This window comes from Curcuma longa, chromosome 5, assembly GCF_044706935.1.
Source record: "Curcuma longa cultivar G26 ecotype Majalengka, Jawa Barat chromosome 5, ITB_CL_G26_1.1, whole genome shotgun sequence".
In the NCBI taxonomy this organism is placed as follows: Eukaryota; Viridiplantae; Streptophyta; class Magnoliopsida; order Zingiberales; family Zingiberaceae; genus Curcuma; species Curcuma longa.
In genome coordinates, this window is record NC_133865.1 from 12,774,644 (window position 1) to 12,797,037 (window position 22,394).

At 39.4% G+C, this 22,394-nt stretch overlaps 1 protein-coding gene and 1 long non-coding RNA gene across 3 annotated transcripts; both read right to left on the reverse strand.

Annotated features, from left to right (window-relative positions):
• Positions 1-5,963: 5,963 nt before the first annotated feature.
• Positions 5,964-9,605, reverse strand: LOC141828802 (uncharacterized). The gene is made up of 6 exons (XR_012601831.1): positions 9,214-9,605; positions 7,599-7,652; positions 7,184-7,293; positions 6,517-6,619; positions 6,191-6,431; positions 5,964-6,109 (listed from the first exon to the last, which is right to left on the reverse strand). It is a non-coding gene; the product is annotated as an uncharacterized LOC141828802 (long non-coding RNA).
• An 8,498-nt stretch (positions 9,606-18,103) lies between these two features.
• LOC141828901 (protein BZR1 homolog 1-like) lies at positions 18,104-20,053 on the reverse strand. 2 transcript variants are annotated; one of them, XM_074716288.1, is made up of 2 exons: positions 19,719-20,053; positions 18,104-19,075 (listed from the first exon to the last, which is right to left on the reverse strand). In XM_074716288.1, the coding sequence occupies exons 1-2, from the start codon at positions 19,935-19,937 to the stop codon at positions 18,368-18,370; spliced, it is 927 nt and encodes a 308-aa protein (XP_074572389.1). In that variant the 5' UTR covers positions 19,938-20,053; the 3' UTR covers positions 18,104-18,367. The 2 variants fall into 2 exon arrangements, with proteins under 2 accessions (XP_074572389.1, XP_074572390.1); XM_074716289.1 differs by having other exon boundaries at positions 18,104-19,072; positions 19,719-20,052.
• Positions 20,054-22,394: the final 2,341 nt, after the last annotated feature.

The following is a 22,394-nucleotide window of genomic DNA, read 5'->3' on the forward strand; positions in this document are numbered from 1 at the left end:
CACGGTCCTTAATCGTTTACGTTGGGAAATCCATTATAAAACCCGCCTAGATCCTCGGACTTGTTAGATTTTTTCTTAGCCTTGATCCTCAGCCTCCAGGATTTCCTCTGCTAGACGTTCGATCCTCCAAACCCGGCTAGACTTTCTCGCTTGGTACTCTGATCTGCTAAGACTTCCTGTCTAATCCTTTTGACAAGGACTTTCTTACCCGGTCTTGCAAACCAGATCTTCCTTGCCCAACCCTTGACTAGGACTTCCTTGCTCAGTCTTCTAAACTAGGTCTTGATGGGAAAGTCTTGAAAAACCATTCCGGTAGATTCTTGCAGAATAAAAATTTTTTCGGAAACGATCTCAAGTTGCCCTCATAGTCGATCAAACGAAGTTTGATCGACGCATTTAGATCATTGGGCTCTTGTGTTTGGTTTACAGGATCCAATATAAAAGAGATAATTTAACTTATGTGGAAACATTAAATTATACCTTATGAAGTTTGTACCCGAAGACCTCTTGATCTTCTGCTGTATTCCTCTCCTCTTCTCGAACGTTGTGTGGGCAACGATCCTTCGAGAATTTCTCCACCAGAATTCTCCTCTCCGATGGCTAGCAAACTTTCCTTCCTTCTCTTTGTGAGAAGAGAAGAGGAAAGGGGAGGTTGGCTGTCGAGACTCTCGGCCACCAAAGATTTAAGTCGTGTGTTTCTCAAGCCTTTGCAAGCCCCTTCTTTTATAGTCTAGCCATCTCCCAAATATGGTATGATTTGTTTCATAAATATGGTATGATTTAAATCATAAACTTGGTATGATTGGATTTAATCCGATAGGAGAATTTGGTATGATTTCGGAAGTTTTCAATTCGAACCCGAGGTGTTTAATCGATCAAGGAATCGATTAAACATCGCTATTTTTCCTCATTAACACTGGTAATCGATCAGGTGATCAATTACCAGTTGATCTCCCACGGAGATTGGTAATCGATCAGCTGATCGATTACACTACCTAGCATGGGTTCGAATGTCTGGTTTCTTCACGAATTCTTCCAAGGTGTGTTTGAGGGTTTCTAGAGGCTATAGCAGGGACCTAGAGGAGGAATTGATTTTGGTCTCCCGATGGGCTTAAGCTTCCCATGTTCTTTATCGAACACACAGCTTAAGTCTATCAATAATTGTTAGGATGTATACTGAAAAGACTTGTTGTATGTGATGTGGTAAGTCTTGCCGGGTCTGACGTGGCGCAATCGGTCAATAGAATGCCCATCCTGGCCAGTTAGGGGGCCCACGGCCAAGGAAGTCTTGCCCGGTTATAAGCGGCCCTAAAAGTCAACAAATTGGCTAACGTGGCAAATTCTGGGGCCCGTAGCCTCGATGTGGGTACCCTCTGTTAGGGGAATCCGAGAAGTCTAACGGGTAATCTCCCGGGAATCACATCCCCGGACCTTGGCTCAGCTAAGGATCCCTTGCTCGGCCATTCCTACACAAGGCCCAGTTCACCCGGCCAGCACCATCCACACCTTGTCCCGAGTATTGACTACACTACCGAGCCATCTCCCGGGAATCACATCCCCGGATCCCGGCTCAGCTAGGGGTCTCTTGCTCGGCCATTCCTACACAAGGCCCGGTTCACCCGGCTATCACCATCTATACCTTTCCCCGAGTGTCACCCAAACACATTCCCAGTTCCTCATATTATGTCTCGGCCATCACTCCCTATTGCCGGAATTGCTCGACCACATTGAGTACCATCACTCCCAAGCATCCCTCGTCTCCTAGTCTCATTTCCCGAGATACGCACCGGGTAACCTGCTCACTGTATCCATACTGCTTAATTGCCCGGCCATCCCTCCGAGGCGCATGGCTCGCCCGGCTACTACTGAGCATACTCAGTCCCGAGCTTAATTTACCTTCTGGATGCAACTCCCGGGAAATATCCCTCACCATCAACCTAAGCTATGTGTATCGGTTCACTGTAGCACTGCTTGCCAGGTAGCCCGGCCATTCACCCATGGTATCTGGTTCGCTCGGGCAACGCCCCATACTGGGTCCTGGGTAAACCCGATGGCTGTCGGTCCCAGATGATTTCCCACTCCAGTATATAACCCCAGCTCAAGTTCAACTCACACTACAGACAAAGAAGCATGAAAACTGGTATGCAGGGAACGGGCTACGCTCATGTCTTCGGAATCATTCCTCCCCGTGGCAATCATTTTCCCCTTTCCGGCTAAACGACAAAAGTCAGGTATATCGCCACGTTGGAAGACGGTTACAGACAGTTTGCCCTTGTCCCTCAGATGTCATCCCCCTGGCGCAGATGTCAGACAGTATCAGAAGTTGTCCCCCCGGATACCCTCAAAGTCTGCTGTGCTGACAGGTGGAAGGTTCTCTCCACAGGTATATAAGTCCTCTCACAGGTATGAAGGAGGCATCGCATCTTTTGCATACTCACTACAATCTTCCTCGTTCTCACTATTTTTTCCACCTGAAACCTAACTTGAGCGTCGGAGTGGCCTGCCGGAACTTCCCGGCGCCAGCTAATCCGTTCGTTCTTCGGTGTTCTTGCAGGTCTTTTTCCTCGTTGGGCCCCTGACGGTTGAGGTGGCATATTGTTGACCAGTGGGTTGACTGTCGTCGGTTTTTAGCCGGAACAGTATGAAAAATTCATTCACTGCAAGAGTATTTTCGTGAAGTCACTGCTCCCTCTTTGCTTTCTATTTTCTTTGTATTAGTGTGTGTATTGTAGAGGGTGCTATTCATCGATTCTGAGCCAACAGCCATGGCCATAGTATGAAGTTCGAGTCTACTAGCAACGATCAGACGATCCCATTTATGGGCAATAACATTCATATTTGGTCCAATATTTTCATATGTTTTCAAATTCACCTTCCAACTTTTGAAGCATCCAAGGATAGTTTCTAGAAACTAACATACATCATTAGAATAATGATCGGTGCATATCGTTCGTATTAATAAAATAATTCTATAACTCTTTTGATAAATTAAAGAAAACCCTTTTTAATAATAACAATAAAGAAATAATAGTTTTTTATTTTCTGACACAAAAATTATTATCATTTTTTTATTCGGTAACTTCTCCAAGGTCGATCTTTCGATAGTTTTTGGAGAACTATCCTCTACTCTAGTGCGTGTCCTTTTCCCTGCCTGACTGGCCCATGCGCCAAATTTGACACAGCAACACACATGGCGCGTGTCGTGTTCCCACCCTGACTCGCCCACTCAATCTGGTTGGCCCTGCGCCAAATTTGACACAGCAACACACATGGGCGCGTGCCCAATTTGGGCCCCATGCGGTGTCCTACACTATAATCTGGTCCGAATTTTATTAAAAGTAATGATTCTCTATAGAAAAATCCACCAGCAAAATACAACAGGACAGATACAGGTATGAAAATAGGACCCAGCTCTATGTGTCTATCATTTTTTCTACTGGATTTTCCTGTAAATAATCATTACTCTTTTATTAATCGATTTAAGGTATGTAGATACATAATACAAAAATGTCAAGTCCACCAACCCACAAAATAGATCTCCAACTATTATAGCCGTCAAGTTGGGTTAGGCCCGCTGGATTGGCTCGCCCCGCCAAGTAATTTAGGCGGATTGGGTTGAAATTTTATCAATCCATTTTAAAATGGGTTGGCTCGCCTAGGCCCGTGACCTGTGTGGGTTGACCCGCGACGGGCTTGGATTGACTCGTGGATTGAAAATGTTTATTTATTTATTTTATATTTTAAAATTAAAGTATAAAACTTAATGAATTAATGAGTTTCATCTATTTAAAATACAATTTAAATTTAAAAATTATAATTTAAACTTAAAATTTTTAATATTTTTTAACAGGTTCGCGGGTTGGTCCGCCTAACCCGTGGCCCGCCTTGAGTTGGGTTGGATTGGAGATTTCTCAACCCTGCCCTGCCCCACCATATGATGGGTCTGTCATGGATTAGCCCGTCCTGTTCTGGGTTAACTCGTTTGACAACTCTACCAACTACATACATACATGTGATACATGCAACATGGTGTGAAAGACCGAGCACCGCCCCTCCAAATTCAACGAACCAAATCAAATTAATTCGCAGCGCAGCGCACATTCTTCTCGCTTTTCTTATGTTTTATGTTTTATGCTTCCCTTGACAGCATCGGGGGCGACAGCAAGGAGACACGAGCGCCGCCTCACCGAAACGATCGAGCAGAGACGTACGCCAACGGCCGGCATGCAGTCGATCGGAATGGAAGCAAAAGACAGAGCCGCGCGCGTGTGGGACTGCGGGAGCCCTCTCTACGACTCTTCCGAGCTCGCCTCGCTCTCGCACATCATAGATCGCCACACCATGGCGCTGCCCGACTCCGAGAATTCGGCTGGGGAGTCGCCGGCGAGCCAGAAGAAGATGGCGCAGATGGTCGTGTGGGGAGATGTGGCAGAGACGGAGAAGAATAAGAAGACGAAGGCGAACGCGAACGCCGTGAGCAAGATCAGGAAGGGCCTCGGGGAGGTCTTCGATTGCATCGCTTTTCGGAGAAGACCGTGAAATTAATGTCCTCGATCGATCGTTCTTTGTTTTGTGACGTACTTTTGATTTAATTGGATACTATATATATACTTTTCGAGGATCTTTTGTTCAGTCCCGTTCAATCGATCTTTTGAACATGATTAATTTCACTGCATGATGAATGATGATATCAAGGTAAAAACAAGTTACATGACTTGGGTGAATTCTTTCATGTGTGTCCGTTTTGATTTTTAATTAGTGCGCTGCCATTCGTGTGGATTTGTTGTATCATGTGATACGATATGTTGAACATATTGAATGTGCATAACTTGGATTAAATTATGGATCATGCGGGTCAATTAACAAGGCTTTTGTTTCTGATTAATTAGATAAGGGTTTTGTGGAAAGTTGCAGGTTCCAATCATGTTCCACATGTGATAAAATCTTTCTCGATCGAGATCAGAGCATGTTGTCTTGTTTAGATTAATGTAATATCATATCTATCACAGCAAAATAAATTAATAATGCCGTTTAATAAAAGAATTTATTTCATATTAAATAGGATTACAATTAAGAAAGAGATAGGTCCCCGTATGAGATCGTGGTACAACAAAAACAGTCATAGACATCGGTGGAAAACCGATGTCTATTAGAAAATCAACTGATGTCTATGAAGGCGTTGTAAAAGGTCTGACATTTTAGACATCGGTTTTTAACCGATGTAATACCACTCAACGACATCGGTTACAAACCGATGTCAAACCGATGTAATATCACTCAACGACATTGGTTTCGCAACAGTGTAAAACCGATGTAATATCTATTTAACATCAATTTAACAACGGTTTTCAACCGATGTAATAGCATAACAACATCGGTTTCGCAACGGTGTAAAACCGATGTAATATCTGTTCAACATCAATTTAACAACGGTTTTCGACCGATGTAATATCACAACAACATCGGTTTCGCAACGGTGTAAAACCGATGTAATATCTGTTCAACATCAATTTAACAACGGTTTTCGACCGATGTAATATCACAACGACATCGGTTTCGCAACGGTTTAAAACCGATGTAATATCTGTTCAACATCAATTTAACAACGGTTTTCGACCGATGTAATATCACTTTACGACAACGCTTCCAAACCAATGTTAAACAAATCACAAATACAAAAGCACCGATATATTTAATCACCTCAATATTTACAAATAATCAAAAGTAACTAACAAAAATTATTCTTCTTGCAACATATTACATTGTTTTCATCCTCAGAAGGAACTAATATAGAATCCTCAACGTTTACAAATAACCTTTTGACTGCTGTACTTCTACAGATACAAATCCAAAAGGGAAAAGTAAACAAAATCTCCATCTAGCATAGCAATGAATCATGAGCATGAATCATGTGCCACTCCATTCACTTACTTGGAACAGGCTTGGACCAGCAACCTTTAATTTCTTGGATGCTCTCCATAGACTCCATTCACTCCATTCTGTTCTTCCTTGGATGCTCTCCGTAGACTCCATTCACTGCAGCAGCAGCAGCAGCTTCCATGGCCCTCCTCACCTTCCTCTGTCTTATTCCACAAGCATTGCAAAGAGACTGAAGCAAACAAGCAAAAACTCCTTTTTAATAAAAAAAATTAACGAAATTAAAGATTGATTCTTTGATTTTATTTTTTACCTTGGGGCCGTGAGGGCCACTCCTCCACAAAGGAGTCTTTGTGGTGTTGCAATTGGAGCAGGCTCTGATACTGATTGGATCACCTGAAGACTCGAAGCTGCTATTGCTTTTTGTTGTGATCTTGAGCAGAATGTTTCAGGTTGCCTCTTGGTTTGCACTGAGATGGCTCGATCTCGCTGCTGATGTCTCTGATGGCTTTATAGCAGAAATCACTGGCGTTCAGAATGGAGTGATCCCTGGGCTGTTGTCATATCAGACAAGCTAAGTAATTATATATATAGTTGGAGATGTGATGGCGAATGATGATGATCTGCAATATGAATTACCTCTTGTTGCAGAATCTGATTCTTGAGGCAATGGTGATAGTGTAACAAATCATGAGGCAGCCAAGAAATTGAAGAACAGCTGATAGTGTAACAACATTTTCAACTGATGAATAAGAACATTCATCACTAATACAAATATCCAGCAATTGCAAACACATATATGTATTCCATAATTTTGAAACCTAGATTGAAATATAGCTAAGGTACTAACACATAATGCTTTTGGATGGAATGGCAATTATGTATTCCATAATTATATCATAAAAAAGTATACTATTTAAGAGTTTGAGAGATAAATATGTATTTGTCCCATTCTTAAAATACCTAGAGAGTAAATTCAGCATATAAACTGGATTTCCAACTTAACAGTTCACCGAACCATGATTTCTCCGAAAGAGACAAAATAAAAATTAATAACATAAAGAAGTCATTTTAAGCTTTAAATTTTAAGTAATCAAGCTACTGATAATTTTCATATTATGTTGTAAAAATTGAATATTGGTGAACTAGTTCAGCAAATCCAAGAATAATATTTGAAGAAACAATTTAGATATGAAGCATGCACTTATGCAGACACGACATTCAAAATCAGAACTAATGAAAGAAGATCAAATTAGTGTGAAACAAATAGAGAAAATATATATCCCCGATCAGTTGAGATTCATACCAACATGGCCAATGAAAACCACATTCACAAGTGTTGCTTCTTGTCTTCCTCCTCATCAGGCTCCTCAATGTCTTCAATTAAATCATTTGCAATTGACTCCTTTTCCTTCACTAAAGTTTCACCAGAAAGCATTAAAAAGAAGAAAAGAAATCAAAATTAACATCCGAAGGTACAAGGATCAGGGAGCTTCTAAATGAATAAAAAAATTGCTGCATGGATTGCTGGCAATATTTCCCTTTCAGGGAAAGTCTTGCTCAGTGTGCCATATGATCAAATGTTTTACAGTAAGTCCATGCTTACAAAAAGAATATGAAAGAAGAAAATTAACATACAAAATTACACCTCTTACACATTCTTTCGAGGACTACTCAACATTATCTACAAAACATCAAATTACTTTAAAAAAACATTCTACCTCTTGCTTCCAGTTGCAATGACTTTAGTTGTGATGTTACCTCTTCTTTCTGATCTAAATAAACAATAAAGCAAGCTTTTAGCAACAGAATAAATTAACAAAGAAATTCACTGAACACGTTGTTGTTTGCTTTAAAGCTTAAAGAAGTTAAAAGTTGCCATCATCTATCTTGATACAAAAGCGGAACATTTAAACAGGGCCAACATTATAATTAATTGGCATACAAATCAATTACTCTATGCATAAAAGGATGGAGAAATGCACAAATGTTTACTGTATCATGGTGTAGAATAATATAAAGGCATAAGCACTCAAATCTAGGAACAATAAGCAAACCACCAATGTTGAACTATTCATATTGCTACATGTATTGTACTCACTATAGTAGGAAATATACACAGTGAAGGTCAAGTGGTTAGTTTCGAATTCATTGAGTCTTGTCCCTGACAAGTAAAGGAATTACATGTCGAATATGAATGGTCAAAATACAATTGCCAAATCTCCTTTCTTCCATCAAGATATACCGAAACAATAGTGATTAAACCAATAAGAATTTCTCTGATAAATAAATAAGTCGATCACATTAATAGTAAGCACTACTGTTCACCTTATGATAATGCTCACTACAAAAACAATGAACAAAAGAGAACAGGAAAAGAACATGACGGCATAGAATTGATAGAAGTCTGTTACAAATGAAAGCTTAACTTCTGCCATTTGGTTGAACCAATTAGTATTGTGGTCTGTTGATCATCAAAATTTTCCAGTATAAAGATACAAATGGTTCTTGTTGAATCAAGATACAGTTAATTGCACTGATTCTTAATGACTCACAAGACCACCTGATATATCTCATCAACTTAAATTCTAGTAGACTAGAAGTCAACATAGAAGAGAATGTTAACTTAAGAGAGCAGCAAGAGACATTAAAATCCCTCCAAATCATTATCGACCACGTCAATCCAAACTCAACCACCACTAAAATTATGAATCTGAAGCTTCTTTTTATAACAAATTATGAATCCAGCTACTCTGCAAAAACAAGGATAAAAAAACGTGATCTGATACAAGTAACTTAATACTCGAGTGAAAGATCAATTTCCATTCTAGGTAACAGCATAGGCAGTAAACACTACCACACTTCTTTTACTGAATAGTTTAATCAATTTTTTCTTTCTTACTGTGTTGTTCGGGTTCCAGCAAAGATTCATCTTAATGAAAAAGAATAACATCAGATCTGACTACAAGAAGTTTCAACGGGTCTAGAACCATGCGGTGGCAACTCGTGGGCAAATATAAATAGAAGAAAGGAAACCAACATGTTTTGCAGTATGATCACTAGTTGTCTATGGTATTTTCTTCTACATGTTACTAGCTAACATAAGTCAATTTAATAACATACAATCGTCATGAACTAAAAGGTTAGAATTGCTTTTACTTATTACAAGGAAATAAACCAAGCCTCCATAAACACTACTTAACAACAAATAACTATGATAGTAACAACAACAAACTTCTTCCATAAACCAAGACTCCCTTTGCACCGGCAAGCAGATGCTAAACCCATCATCAATCAGTTTCACTCAAATAAAATTACCACCTCAAACACACTTACCTCTGCTTGCCGCTGCAAAGGGAGGGAATAGGCGCTGCAGATTGATGGCCAGGCGGGCGCCCGGGCAGTGAGCTCTGGAGGAGACCTCGGCGGCTGGGCGAGCACGGGAGGAGTGACGACGGTCGAGCGAGCACTGGTCGTCGGCCGGTGAGCGCGGAATCTCAAGAAACCGCGCCGGCGAGCGAGCTGGCCGGGAGATCTAAGGCGGCGAGAGAGTTGGGCGGCGAGCGAGCTGGGCGGCGAGCGAGCTGGGCGGCGTGAGAGCTGAGCGGCGAGAAAGCTGGGCGGCGAGCGAGCTGGTCGGAAGATCTAGGGCGGCGACAGCAAGGGCGGGAGATCTAGGCGGCGAGAACGGGCGGGTCGCGAAAGAACAGAGGCGGAATCGCGAAATCGCGAAAGAGGCGATGCGGAGGAAACCTAAATCGCGAGCGAGGCAGCGAAAAAAAAATAGCCTTTTTTTAATATATTTAATATACTTTTAACAGCGTATTCTTTATTCGCGCTGTTAATACTATTTTTTTTAACCCTCTTTTAACAGCGCAGAATTTTTGAACGTTGTAAAAAATATTATTCGCAGCGCACGATTATACGACGGTTTTAAATTGTTATTATAGCTTTAAAAATCGTTGTTGAAAGCGCAAATAGACACCGGTTTTAAATTGTTGTTATAACTTCAAAAACCGTTGTTGAAATCACAAATCGACAACGGTTTTCAAACCGTTGTCGTAGTCTTCAAAAACCGTTGTTAAAAGCGCACATAGACAACGGTTTAAAACCGTTGTTGTATCCTCCAAAAACTGTTGTCGTAGTCTCCAATCAACCTCTCAAAGACAACGAAAATATACAACGGTTTTAAATTGTTGTTATAGCTTCCAAAACCGTTGTTGAAAGCGCAAATAGACATCGGTTTTAAAATGTTGTTATAGCTTCCAAAACCGTTGTTGAAAGCGCAAATAGACAACGGTTTTAAAACCGTTGTCGTAGTCTTCAAAAACCGTTGTTGAAAGCGCACATAGACATCGGTTTTAAAACCGTTGTTGTAGCCTCCAAAAATCGTTGTCGTAGACTCTAATCAACCTCTCAAAGACAACGAAAATATACAACGGTTTTAAATTGTTGTTATAGCTTCTAAAACCGTTGTTGAAAGCGCAAATAGACATCGATTTTAAAATGTTGTTATAGCTTCCAAAACCGTTGTTGAAAGCGCAAATAGACAACGGTTTTCAAACCGTTGTCGTAGTCTTCAAAAACCGTTGTTGAAAGCGCACATAGACATCGATTTTAAAACCGTTGTTGTAGCCTCCAAAAATCGTTGTCGTAGGCTCTAACCGATGTCTCAAAGACATCGGTTTTTGTTAAAACCGTTGTTAAAAAGTAAAAGACATCGGTTTTGACATAAAACCGATGTCTTTTGAGTGTTGTTAAAGACCGATTTTCTTGTAGTGAAAGGCTTTCATGATAAGCCTAATACATAGCTCAGTCCATTCAGATCAGCCCAGCCATTTCAATTTCAGCCCGACCCATTTCATCTGGTTCAATTGAAATCATTTGGTTCGGTCCAATTCAACCCAAATTTCAACCGGCCCAATTAAGCCTGGTTCAGCATAGCGTTATAACGCCGAAGCCGGTTCAGCGAGAGAAGGAGGGCTCGCATTGTTACTTCTCAATTGCGAATCGTGACTACTGTTCATCTCCTTCCCCGATCGCGATCCGAGCTCCCGCTTCCTCCTCCTGATCAGCACAAACACGGTAGCAGCAGCATCAATTAACGATTGTTGACACCACCGCAGAAGTGTTCCACCGTGAGCTCCTACAGATGCTTCTTCCTTCCCTATCGGCGGCCACTGTAGTGATCGAGTGTCGTGAGTGGTAGTCAGCGTTTGTAGAAGACCCGAGTGATAGCTAGGCCCTGTCTGCGGCTTGCAGTAGGAAACCCCGATCTTTGTCTGCGATTTTGCAGCAGAGAATCACCGGCCAACTTTGACTTCCACCGTCCCAGGAAAATGGCAAGGTAAGGGTTTCAATCCGATGTTACTGATGGTCTTGTCTGCAGTTTGTAGTAGGAGATAAGAGCAGCGGCTGAGGATCCTGAGCCTTCATCTTCTTCGATCATGCCAAGTTGTGAGCGGTTTGTTCCAGTGAAGTCCATTGTCCCGTTAGCGTGATTCAATCGGAAGGTGCTGAAGTCCTATTCTGTGCCGATTGGGAGAGGGAAGAAAATCCTAATTCTTAAATTCTCATATTCCTTGTTCTATTGCTTTGTTTTTTTTCTACTTGTTCTTGTTCTGTTGTGTTTCAATTAGGCATAAACCCCCCCCTAAATTAATCCTAACCCTAACTCTGATCTTAACCTTAACCCTAACTCTAATTCTATCCCTAATTCTAACCCTAATTTCTAGCTTCTTATGTTATTTTGTGTTCTTGTGTTTCTGTTGTTAGCTGTTAAAATAAAAAATCCTCTGTTTTCTTCCTTGATTGTTGATTCAATGTTGATTGATTATTATTGTGTTGTTGGTTCGGTTTTGATAACATGAGGATTGTATGGAACATTAGGTTTTTATTGTTCGGTTGTGACAGAAGAAAGAGTTGTAACCGATTACAAATGTTTAATGTTGTATGTGTGATTGATTGAAATGGTATGAATGTGGGGAATTAAGACTTTGTTTGGCTGAATTAGGTGTGTAATCACATTGCTCAACTATTGTTATAGAATGTTTTTTCTTGTATGAAATGTGTTGTTATTGTTATAGGATTGGGTTAATTAGATGTTGGATGATATGTGTTATGGGATTGTTAGCCAGTTGTGTGATTCTGTAGTAATTCATGGGTATGTGGATTGTGTTGTTTAAGTATTGTTAATAAATGTAAGTAGGATATATGTGGTATGTTGTGGTATGTAGTATAAATGGAATTCAAGTTGTATGTTGAATTTGTGATAATGGATGAATGGTTTTATATGAAGATGTTGTTGTATCATTTTAGCTTATGTGAATTGTGGGTTAATTAGATGTTGGATGATATGTGTGGGATAGCCAGTTGTGTGTTCTAGCATTGTGTTATGTGTTAATAAATGTAAGTAGGATGTATGTGGTATGTTGTGGTATGTAGTGTAAATGGAATTCAAGTTGTATGTTGAATTTGTGATAATGGATGAATTTATATATGATTTTATCGATTTGAAGATGTTGTTGCAATTGTGTGATATGTTGTTGTATGATGTTTTAGCTTTTATATAGATGTTTTATATTGTTCCCATGTTCTTAGTTATATATGATTAGTGGAGTGGTTTGCCAATTTGGAAATTTGTTGTATGTTAATGTAAATAGGATTGTAGATTGAATGTATCATAGGTTTTACCAAATTGTAGGATTAAATTATCAATAAAAGAATCTTGTGGATAGTTAGGAATAATTGAGGATGAATTAATAAATAAAAATCCGCACCAAATGTCTAGAATAGAACTTCCATTATTGAGTCCATGAGAGATGACCTGGGCCTCTGTTATATTACTTAAAGCGATAATTAGGGGTTTGGTAAATTATAAATTTTTAATTTTGAAATTGACAACATCATCTGGTGGTGTTGAAGCTGTTGGTGCAATCTTTGCCCCAAGTGCATTGAGTTTCAATGTTTGGCTAAACTATGTTTGAAGTTAGGCAATACTTGTGATCTAACATGTGTGATGCAAGTTTACAGGAAAGTCCAAGCGTAGTCTTGGCAAGCAAAAGTCCAAGTGGGTAGTCTTGGCAAAGCAAAAGTCCAAGTGGGTAGTCTTGGCAAAGAAAAGTCCAAGTGGGAAGTCTTGGCAAGGAAAAGTCCAAGTGGGAAGTCTTGGCAAAGAAAAGTCCAAGTGGGAAGTCTTGGCAAGGAAAAGTCCAAGTGGGTAGTCTTGGCAAGGACTTGACATGACGAAGCTGATGGAAGCATCTTAAGCTAGTGCAGGGAAGGCATGAGGCTGTGGGAGATGTTTGAAGGCCGAGGTCTAGGTCAAGAGAAGCTGAAATGTGATTTTTCAGCTTCACCAGTCGACTGGCCCTGCCAGCAGTCGACTGCTCATAAATCAGACGCACACAGAGAAATCAGTCGAGCCAGAGGAAGACAGGAGTCGACTGGGCAGTCGACTGGTGTTATGGTGAGTCGACTGTTGCCAGTCGACTGGTCTTGGAACAGTCGACTGTGATTTGAACGTTGCAGAAAATTGGCAAGCATTTAATGCACTTTAATGCAAGATTTTGTTGCCGATTGAAGGCATCAGTCGACTGGCCCTGCCAGCAGTCGACTGATGTTGCAGAGTTATAAGAAGAAGCCTGCACGAGAACAACTCATCTTTTTCGCTATTCTTTTATTGCTTTGTGCTTCTTCTGAGAACTTGTTTGTTCTCCATTCTCTGCTTTCTTTCTCTCCTCCTGGACATTCTTTCATATCATTCTTGAGGAGATCAAAAGAGTTGTAAAGGTTTCTCCGCCTTCGAGGTTTTCGAGAAGGAGAAGATTCATAGTGCATCGGGTGTGTGTGTGCGTGTGGATCCTTGGATTAGTCACCTCTGCGGAGGTGGAGACCAAGTAAACAAACCGGGTTAGCGTTGATCTCTTGCTTTCTCTTTTATATTTTTGCTTCCGCTAATCTCTGTGCAGAGAAAGATCAAGAAAAATCGAGAAACGCTATTCACCCCCCCTCTAGCGAACCAACCGATCCTAACAGTAGCCTTCTTAATGGATCATAAATCTTACACACACAATAACAACAAAAATATATGTACGAAGACTTGGTCTTGAATTAATAGTGCGGGAGTAATAAAATAGAAAATTAGAGCAAAAAAAGAATAAAAATTGAAAAAACCACTCAATCAGTGGTTGCAATAAGATCGAGCACCATTTGCTCTGATACCAATTGTAAGATCGAATAAGAGTGTTAGAGGAAGGGTAAATAGTGCTTCTTCGCGTTTATACTCTTTTACAAAAAAATTTGCGTAACTTATGTAATTCAGAACGGGTAATGAAAAAGAATACAAGTGAACATAGTTGGTTTTACTTAGTTTACAGTTTACAGCCACAAGTTGCTACTCCAAAACCCATGATCAATGATCGTTTTCGACGGCCAATCCACTAAAAGAACTTCCCTCTTACGAGGAGTTTTATCGCTTTTACAAATCGATTAGGATCGGTCACATGTATACCGTCCTAAAAACTTTAAGTACAAAAGGCAATAAGTAATTTACCGACCGATAATATGGATGTGCAGTAGTCGGTGCAGCTCCTTGGCGTTACGACAACATTCCGGATCGTAGATTTGCACGCAGGAGGTCTTCATCGAGGTGTATTCAAATTATCTAGGGTTCTCCCCCGTAGTTGCTTATATAGACTGATCTGGGCGCTGGAAGTCCTTCCGGGCACCTCCACGTCATCCCATTGATCCACTTTCAACGTTGACTCGGCATCTTTCGGGCACCTGTATCCCTTTCGGGCATTTTCAACCACCTCCACATCATCCCATCGATCCACTTTCGACGTTGACTTGGCATCTTCCGAGCGCCTGTATCCCTTCCGGGCGTATGTATGTTGACATGGAGGTTGCTGGATCAACTTTGACTCCGCAACACCTTAACTAAATCCAGGCGTCTGGAGGCTGAGGTGTCCCGACCAATGGGACTCTGCCACCTTATCTGCCTTGCTGACCCATTCGGCGGACGTCCGATCACCTAGAACCAATCCGGGCACCTGGACTGTCTGGTCGCTTGGATCCAAATAAGGGCGCCCAGAACACAAAGTTCTAGCTTCTCCTTTCCTGCATTACAAGTTAGTCCAAAACATAAAATATAATAGGAAAGTGAACAGTTTTACAAACTATTTGGTATTGACTTTAGATTTTCAGTAAAATCCTAGGTCAGACCGATGTCTACTGTTTCCCTTACCGGGAACACATTCTTATCCACTCCACTCAGAAGAATTTATCTTGTGCCAATCAGGTCCTCTAGACCTGTTGGACTTTTATGTAGCCTCAATCCTCAGTCGCCAAGTCTTCCACTGCTTGACATCCGATCCTCGAAACTCACCTAGACTTCCACCTGGTGCTCTTGATCCGCCAAGACTTTATGCCTAATCCTCCTGACCAGGACTTCCTTATCCAGTTCTCCAAACCAGGTCTTTTACCTAATCCTCCATATTAGAACTTTCTTTGCCTAGCCTCCAGCTAGGACTTTCGTTGCTTAGTCGCAACTAGGTCTTTACCTAGCCGCAATTAGGTACTTCCTTTGCCTAGCCACAATTCCTTTGCCTAGCCACAATTAGGGTTTCCCTATGCTACCTGCATACTTAGCTAAGCTCATCAGATCACCTCACAAACTTATCTTGAACATTTTGCCATTATCAAAATTTAGGTTCGATCATCTGGTGCTCCCTGCACTAACATCTATTAGTGGTGTAGGTTAGTGAGTATTATTGCCCTAAGCCTTATAATGAGTTTGTAATAGATTTTATCAAGCTTTTACAAGTTTAAAAATTTATTGCTCTCAATTTACACTATTGAATTCAGATCCGATGGCATAAATATATTAAGGAGGTTTCCATGAGTACATTGATTTTCGTTTGAAATAATTCGATATTCTCTAAGTCCATCGGCCCATTTTGGATGAAATTAATTGATGAACCTATAAAGAAAGAGGTGAGGTATTTCGAAAATATGATATATGATTTGGATATTATGAAAGTTGAGTATGTGATTTAGGTGATACCGAAACTTACTTACTCAGTTAAGTAAAATGGCGAAAACTCATTGATAGATCTAAACATATTAGATTTAATCTAAATTTGGTCCAATAGATTTCTTCCACTCTCTTATGCTAAAAAAATCTAGGCTCAGGACTCTTATCCATTTAAAAAAATTATTTAAAAATTATTTTTTTTACTTTTTGATCTCTATTAATGAGTTTTAGTTAAAATTTATGATAGAGGAGTGTAAGAATATTATCCTAATATAAACTAGAGATGTCTAAGTCTTGATATTATATCAAAAGTAAAGAAAGTTAAAATTTTTAAAATTTAGATTGAATTGTTGATAACTTTTTTGAAATCCTAAAACTTTCGCACGAACAAGATTAAAAAAGTGTAAAAAAAATATCAATGATATCTTAAAGTACATTAGAGATGTATATCTTAAACTAGACACTTTGTTAAAAGTAAAAAAAGATTAAATTTTTTTATTAATTTTTTTAGATTGATAGGATCGTGAATTAAGAGTTTTGAGGCATGATTAGTCGAAGACATCAACACTAGTTTGTTAAATTTTATTGATGCATTAGGCATGGAATCTGAACCATACACTAAGGAATGTTTAGTTGAGAGTTATTGTTGATAATTTTGATTGTCTACCAAAGGTTATGTTATTTAACCTTATTTGATTCATGTAATGAGTGATTCTAAAATAATGAAGTATACTTGTCACGTCAACAATGAGAGATATAACTCGGAATGTAATTATCTCGAAAGTATAAGATTTTTCATGACTTCAAGGTTAACATATTTTTTTTTCAAAATTATCCTTTCATTTTTTTCCCCATATGCCCACCAATTCTCCGCTATTAAACGACACTCATGCTTGATGTCGAATGCTTCTGCGTCGATGTCGTGGCGATTTGGTTGGGGGGAGGTCGAGGTTGTTGCCTCCGCGATGGTCGAGTAAGGAGGAACCAACAATGTTCACCTGGCTCACCTCCCGGATTCCTCCCTTGTCGTCAAGCTACATCGCCCCAATGAGTACCTCCATTGAACATTCCAATAGGGACTCAACATTCTACTCCGCCTTTGCTGCACACACATCGTCCACCTCATCGACTATTACAACAATGATGGTCCGCAATATGACCATGGTCCACGATCTATCACCTAATTTTATTTTCTTCATTACTAATTTGATTGATTTGACCCCCCCCCCCCCCCCCCCCCCCCCCCCCCCCCCCCCCCCCCCCCCCCCCCCCCCCCCCCCCCCCCCCCCCCCCCCCCCCCCCCCCCACTTCTCCAATTTCGCCAAACTCTTCTGCAGCAGAGTTGCAGAAGAGTTTGGATCGCGATTGTGGAGGAAGAAAGGACTTTAGTGTTTTAGTTTGTACCGAGAGGGATTGCAATCGCAAAGGAAAATTTTATTTTAAAATTATAAATTATAAATCAATTATATTTATTTTCAATTATAAATATTATGAATCTATCATTATCATTAATATCATTAATATTAATATTCTTACAAATTTATTTAATTATAAAAATATTTAAGATTAAATTAAATAATATTAAATTATATTTTATTTTTCATAATATTAATTATATAATTATTTAATAATCATACGACCAAGATTATATTTGATAATTTAAATCAAACACATAAACCATCGTCACCGCATGGGAATGGATCCACATGGTGGCACAACCGAGGACCCAATCCACTTGTAGCCGACGCAGTGACTTCGAGTGCATAACCTTGCTGCAGACTTGGTTTGTGCAGCTCTATATTTTGACCAACCAACACCGATTAACATCACATAATTTTGCTAGCGAGTTAATCATTTTAGGGCACGGCGCTCTTACAGAACTGGTTGTTAATAATAAAAAAAACTTATCGTATGTTTCTTTTAGTAGATGAAAACAATAAAAAGATAGAAAAGTAATAAACAAAAGTGCATGCAAATTGAAAAAAAAAAACACTTTCTGAAGGTTATAAACCCTACATAACCAAATATTCATGATCCAGAAACGAACGAACGCTAATACACTTGGCAGTAATTAATGAGATATCGCTACACTAGAATTTCCCACTCTAACAGAAAATCCAACGGAAAGGTAACTCTTACATACAAAGATCAAGAACAATCCTCTAACTGTGAAGTAAACGGCCAGATCCATATCCCAACTAGTATTTACTGATATCTAGAAGCATGTCCTTACAAGCTGTTACAATTCAAATACCATAGTGAATTGGGTACCAAAATATCTAAGCACAATTGTGACAGACAATAGACAATCATTTTCCCTTGAAGTGATCAGCATGAACAAGTACGTAAATGAGGACTAAAAATGAGTTGGGGACAGGACCACATAGATAATACACAAGGAATTTAATCTCAATTGAACTTGGAAAACCGGTGCTAGAGTAGTAAAGTAACATTTCAAGAAGTGATGTTGAGCTTGGGAGTTGTACCTCCGACTCCCAAAGTGAGCTGAATATCATCAGGTCCAACATCATGAATCCTCTCTCCCTCCCATGGCTTTACCCATCTGTTTTCAAATTCAAACTCCATGCTTCGTCCCTTCTCTGGCACCCCTCCTGATGTGCCTACTGCAGTCCCCTTTGCTGCAACAAAGGTCTTAACAAGGTTGAAAGTGGGCGACCCAGGGGCGGCCATATGGGAACCGCCCCCCTGGCCAGAGTCGACGGTTGAAGCATCAGACTCGTCACATTCAGGTATTGTCATGGGCTGTACATGTTGGTGGCCTCTGGTAGGGCTAGAAGGGGCAGAAATAGCATAAAGAGAGTGGCAGAATGTGTTATCTAGATTCCTGATCTTAGGAGGACGAGAAGCTGAAGGTGAAGACGGTGGCGGGGTCACTGGGGCACTATTAGAGATGCGAAGTGGAGGAAGGCTTGTAAGGTTCTGCAGAAAAGGAAGTAGAGAAGAGGGGTTGACACTGGGGTTGTGGATCTCATCGTTGCGGCTAGGGCTTGGGAAAGATGATGTCAAAGGGCTTGTATGGTACGAAGGGACAGGACTAGGGAAAGATGACAAGATTGGGCTCAACAGCGGGGAGGAGCAAGGACTTATGCCTGAAGATGCACCAGCAAATTCTGGAGGCGGTGTTGGTGGCTTGCATCCCTGCTAATGTACCCATCATGAATCAATATTTATACATTGCAAGTTAAAAGGAAGCAAAGATTTGGTTAAAGAAATCGTTGTTGTTTAGATGCTCTTCAATTCTCAATTAAAATCAAGTTTGATCTAGAGAAGTTATTATTATATCAACTATCAGTTCTTCTCTGTCTCTCTCTCTCTCTTTAAAAAAGGAACCCAAAATCAAGGGGAAAACGTAAGACAATGGTACAAGAAGTTCAGCAATGGATGTAAAGAAAGCAAACATTATAAGGGATGGCTAGCATCCAGATCCATACGAGATAAAATCTTTCAAAAACAAAAAAACGACGACATATAACCTTAGTTAGGGATCGACAAGACGCACTAACGTATATACTCAAACTCAATAAAAGATCATAGCTTGAAGAATAAGAAAACATCATATACCAAGCAGTGAAAAATAAGAGGGGAAAAAATATTGGCTGAAACTAGCTAGGAATAATCCATGAAAACGAATAAAATGATCAAAAGGACTAGAAACACAGATCTACTTGATTGAGCTTGAGATCTGCTATAACAACAACATCTCGGTCAAGTAGTTATCCATATTTTATTAAACAATCAAGCGATACCATGATAATAATAACAGAGGGAAGAACAAAGATGATACCTTCCGGTAGGTGGTGCCGTCCTCCTCGACGATCCACCCAGCCTCGCGGCACAAGGCCTTGAGGACCTCGTTGTTGTCGCAGTGCTTGGGGAGCTTGTAGTTCCCCATCGACCGCAAGCCCGAGAAGATCTTGGCAGCCATCGCCCGCCGGCGCCGCTCCCGCCTCTTGTTGTTCTCCCTCTCCTTCAGCGTCGGCTGCCGCCCCTCTCCAGCCGTCATCCCTCCGGATCCGGCGCTCAGATCCAGCCTAGAAAGGAAGGAGTTAGAAAAGGCAGATCAGGGAAGCCTCCCTGCTCTACCTCATCTCATCGCCTAGTTTAATTTCATGGTATGCAACTAATAAAAAGAAAAAACATCTCAACCCAAACAAAATTACAATATAATAATAATAATAATACGGTCAACGGTCCGGGGTCGATAAGCCCCCGCACGTGCTTGGGTCGCCCTCACGCGTGAGTAATGGGATAAGCATCCCTCCCTCGCATCACGTCGCCATCCGTCCACTCTGGAATGCACGTGCGTTTGTTGCTCCGATGGGGTGACGAGCACTGGCACGGGCCCGCTTCGGCCCATCTCGTACCCGATTCCTGGTCTAGCGTTGGTTCGAGTTGGTTTACTTCCGCCAACCCGAAAACAGCAAATGCGCGAAACAAAAGTTGTTAAATTTGATAGTTAGATTGTTTGATCTCGATTTAAAATTTTAAGTTGATTTCTTAATTAAATTATTGTCTAAGTGTTTTATTCTAACTGGGACACATCTTCACTATCTTTCAATGCAAAAAACTATATTTTGATCGACCAAATATATTAGTTTGGTCGACCATGCGCAATCAATTGAAAATCTTATTTCGGCCACATTTATTTGAAGTTCATTCCTTCAAGACTTCTCACTATCTAAGATTCACTCTTTTGAAATTTTTCTTTTTTTTGGAGTTCAAAACTCCTTCAAAACTTTTCACTTCCTTGGGCTTTTCCTTTTACTTGGAGTTCACTCCTCAAAAACTTCTCACTACCTAAGATTCATTCGCATATGATTTTTTTCTCTTACCAAGCATCCAGTCACTCTTGACCTATTTAAACTTGTCCCTTTATCAATCATCTGATCAACTTTGACTTATTTGGATATTTTCATTTGCTAGTTATCTGGTCAACCTTAATCTGACTAGACTTCTGTCTTGATTAGGTCAACATTGACCAAACTTTAATAAATATATTATCAAATAAATATCAAAACTCTGGAAGTCGATTACATCAACAATATCAACCAAATTATACTCATGTGAATGATAAACATAATGACTATAATGGTTATTCACATGATAAACATAATGACTATAATAGTTATTCTTTGTATGCTACTGCTAAATCTAGGAGTGACATATATGCTAGATCACAATTACATTATCCCGTGTCTAAAGAAGAATCTAATTATTTTTGTGAATTACATGTAGGACAAGTGTCTTTATATTTCATGAAAGTATGGACCCTAATCTATTTCTTAATTAGTCAGATGACATTGTAAATTATTTTTACTAACATAATTTTACTTCTACTGAATGTGGATAATTTGCTAAATTCATATTTATTGGTGATGTGTCTAAAGCATCAAAGACCAAAATGAAGAAGAATCTATTATACATTAACATGAAATGAAAAGACAATTGATGAAAAGATATGTCCTACCAAATTTTAATAGATAATTATCTAATAATTATGTAAAATCAAAACAGCCTTATGTCTTTTTTAAATCATCACCCGAAGATCTGTTCTCTTATAATTCATGAACTTTTGGCTAAAATAAAAGAGTTGTTCTCAAATAAATATTTTGATAACTAAACCCCTATAAAACAAGTCTCTGGTGACAATTCAGAAGAATCCCTGACACTTTATACAACTTTAACAATGCCATCTTAGAAGAATCTCTTGTTGACTTGACCTCTTTAAAGATTAATCAATTTGATATTGTAACTGATTTATATTATTAAAAGAAGTCAAATGAGGAAACTAAAGAAAAAAGACATATATATATGTTCTAATAATATAAGACAACTATTTAAAAATTTATAAATCACTTAACATGTGTCTTCGGTAATTACTTATATCTTTGATGTTCTTGAATCAGATGAATTAAATGCTTTGTCCTTGTATTTGCTAAATTGAGAACTCCACTTTGCATATGAAGAATATATTTATTGGTAATAGGTTGAAAATAATGCTAAAAAATGATTAATATAAAATATCTACTACGTTAAAATTTCAATTTGCATTGATTAATTCAAAGTTCCTCATCGCATATACTTCAAATGCATTCATTCTTCCTCTAATGAGATGATATACCTAAGATGTTGAGATCGCTCTTGGCAAGATAGTCGCATAATTCCTAATTTATTCTAATAACGGTTAAAAAATTTCTGTGAGATCAGACTGACCATCTTAAAATTTAATCAATTCGAAAAATCAGATACCTAAGTCATAAAAAAAAATACATTCATCTTATTCATATTGACTTTATTGATCATATTACATTACGAGGAAGATTGATTATCATGCTTGCTTTTATTTTTTTTTCAACTTATGTAAATACAAGTTCAAATTTTAAACAAACATTCGCCTCATATGTTGATTTTATTATAGATTCTGTACAATCATTCTCATTATTATAACCTTCACTCAAAG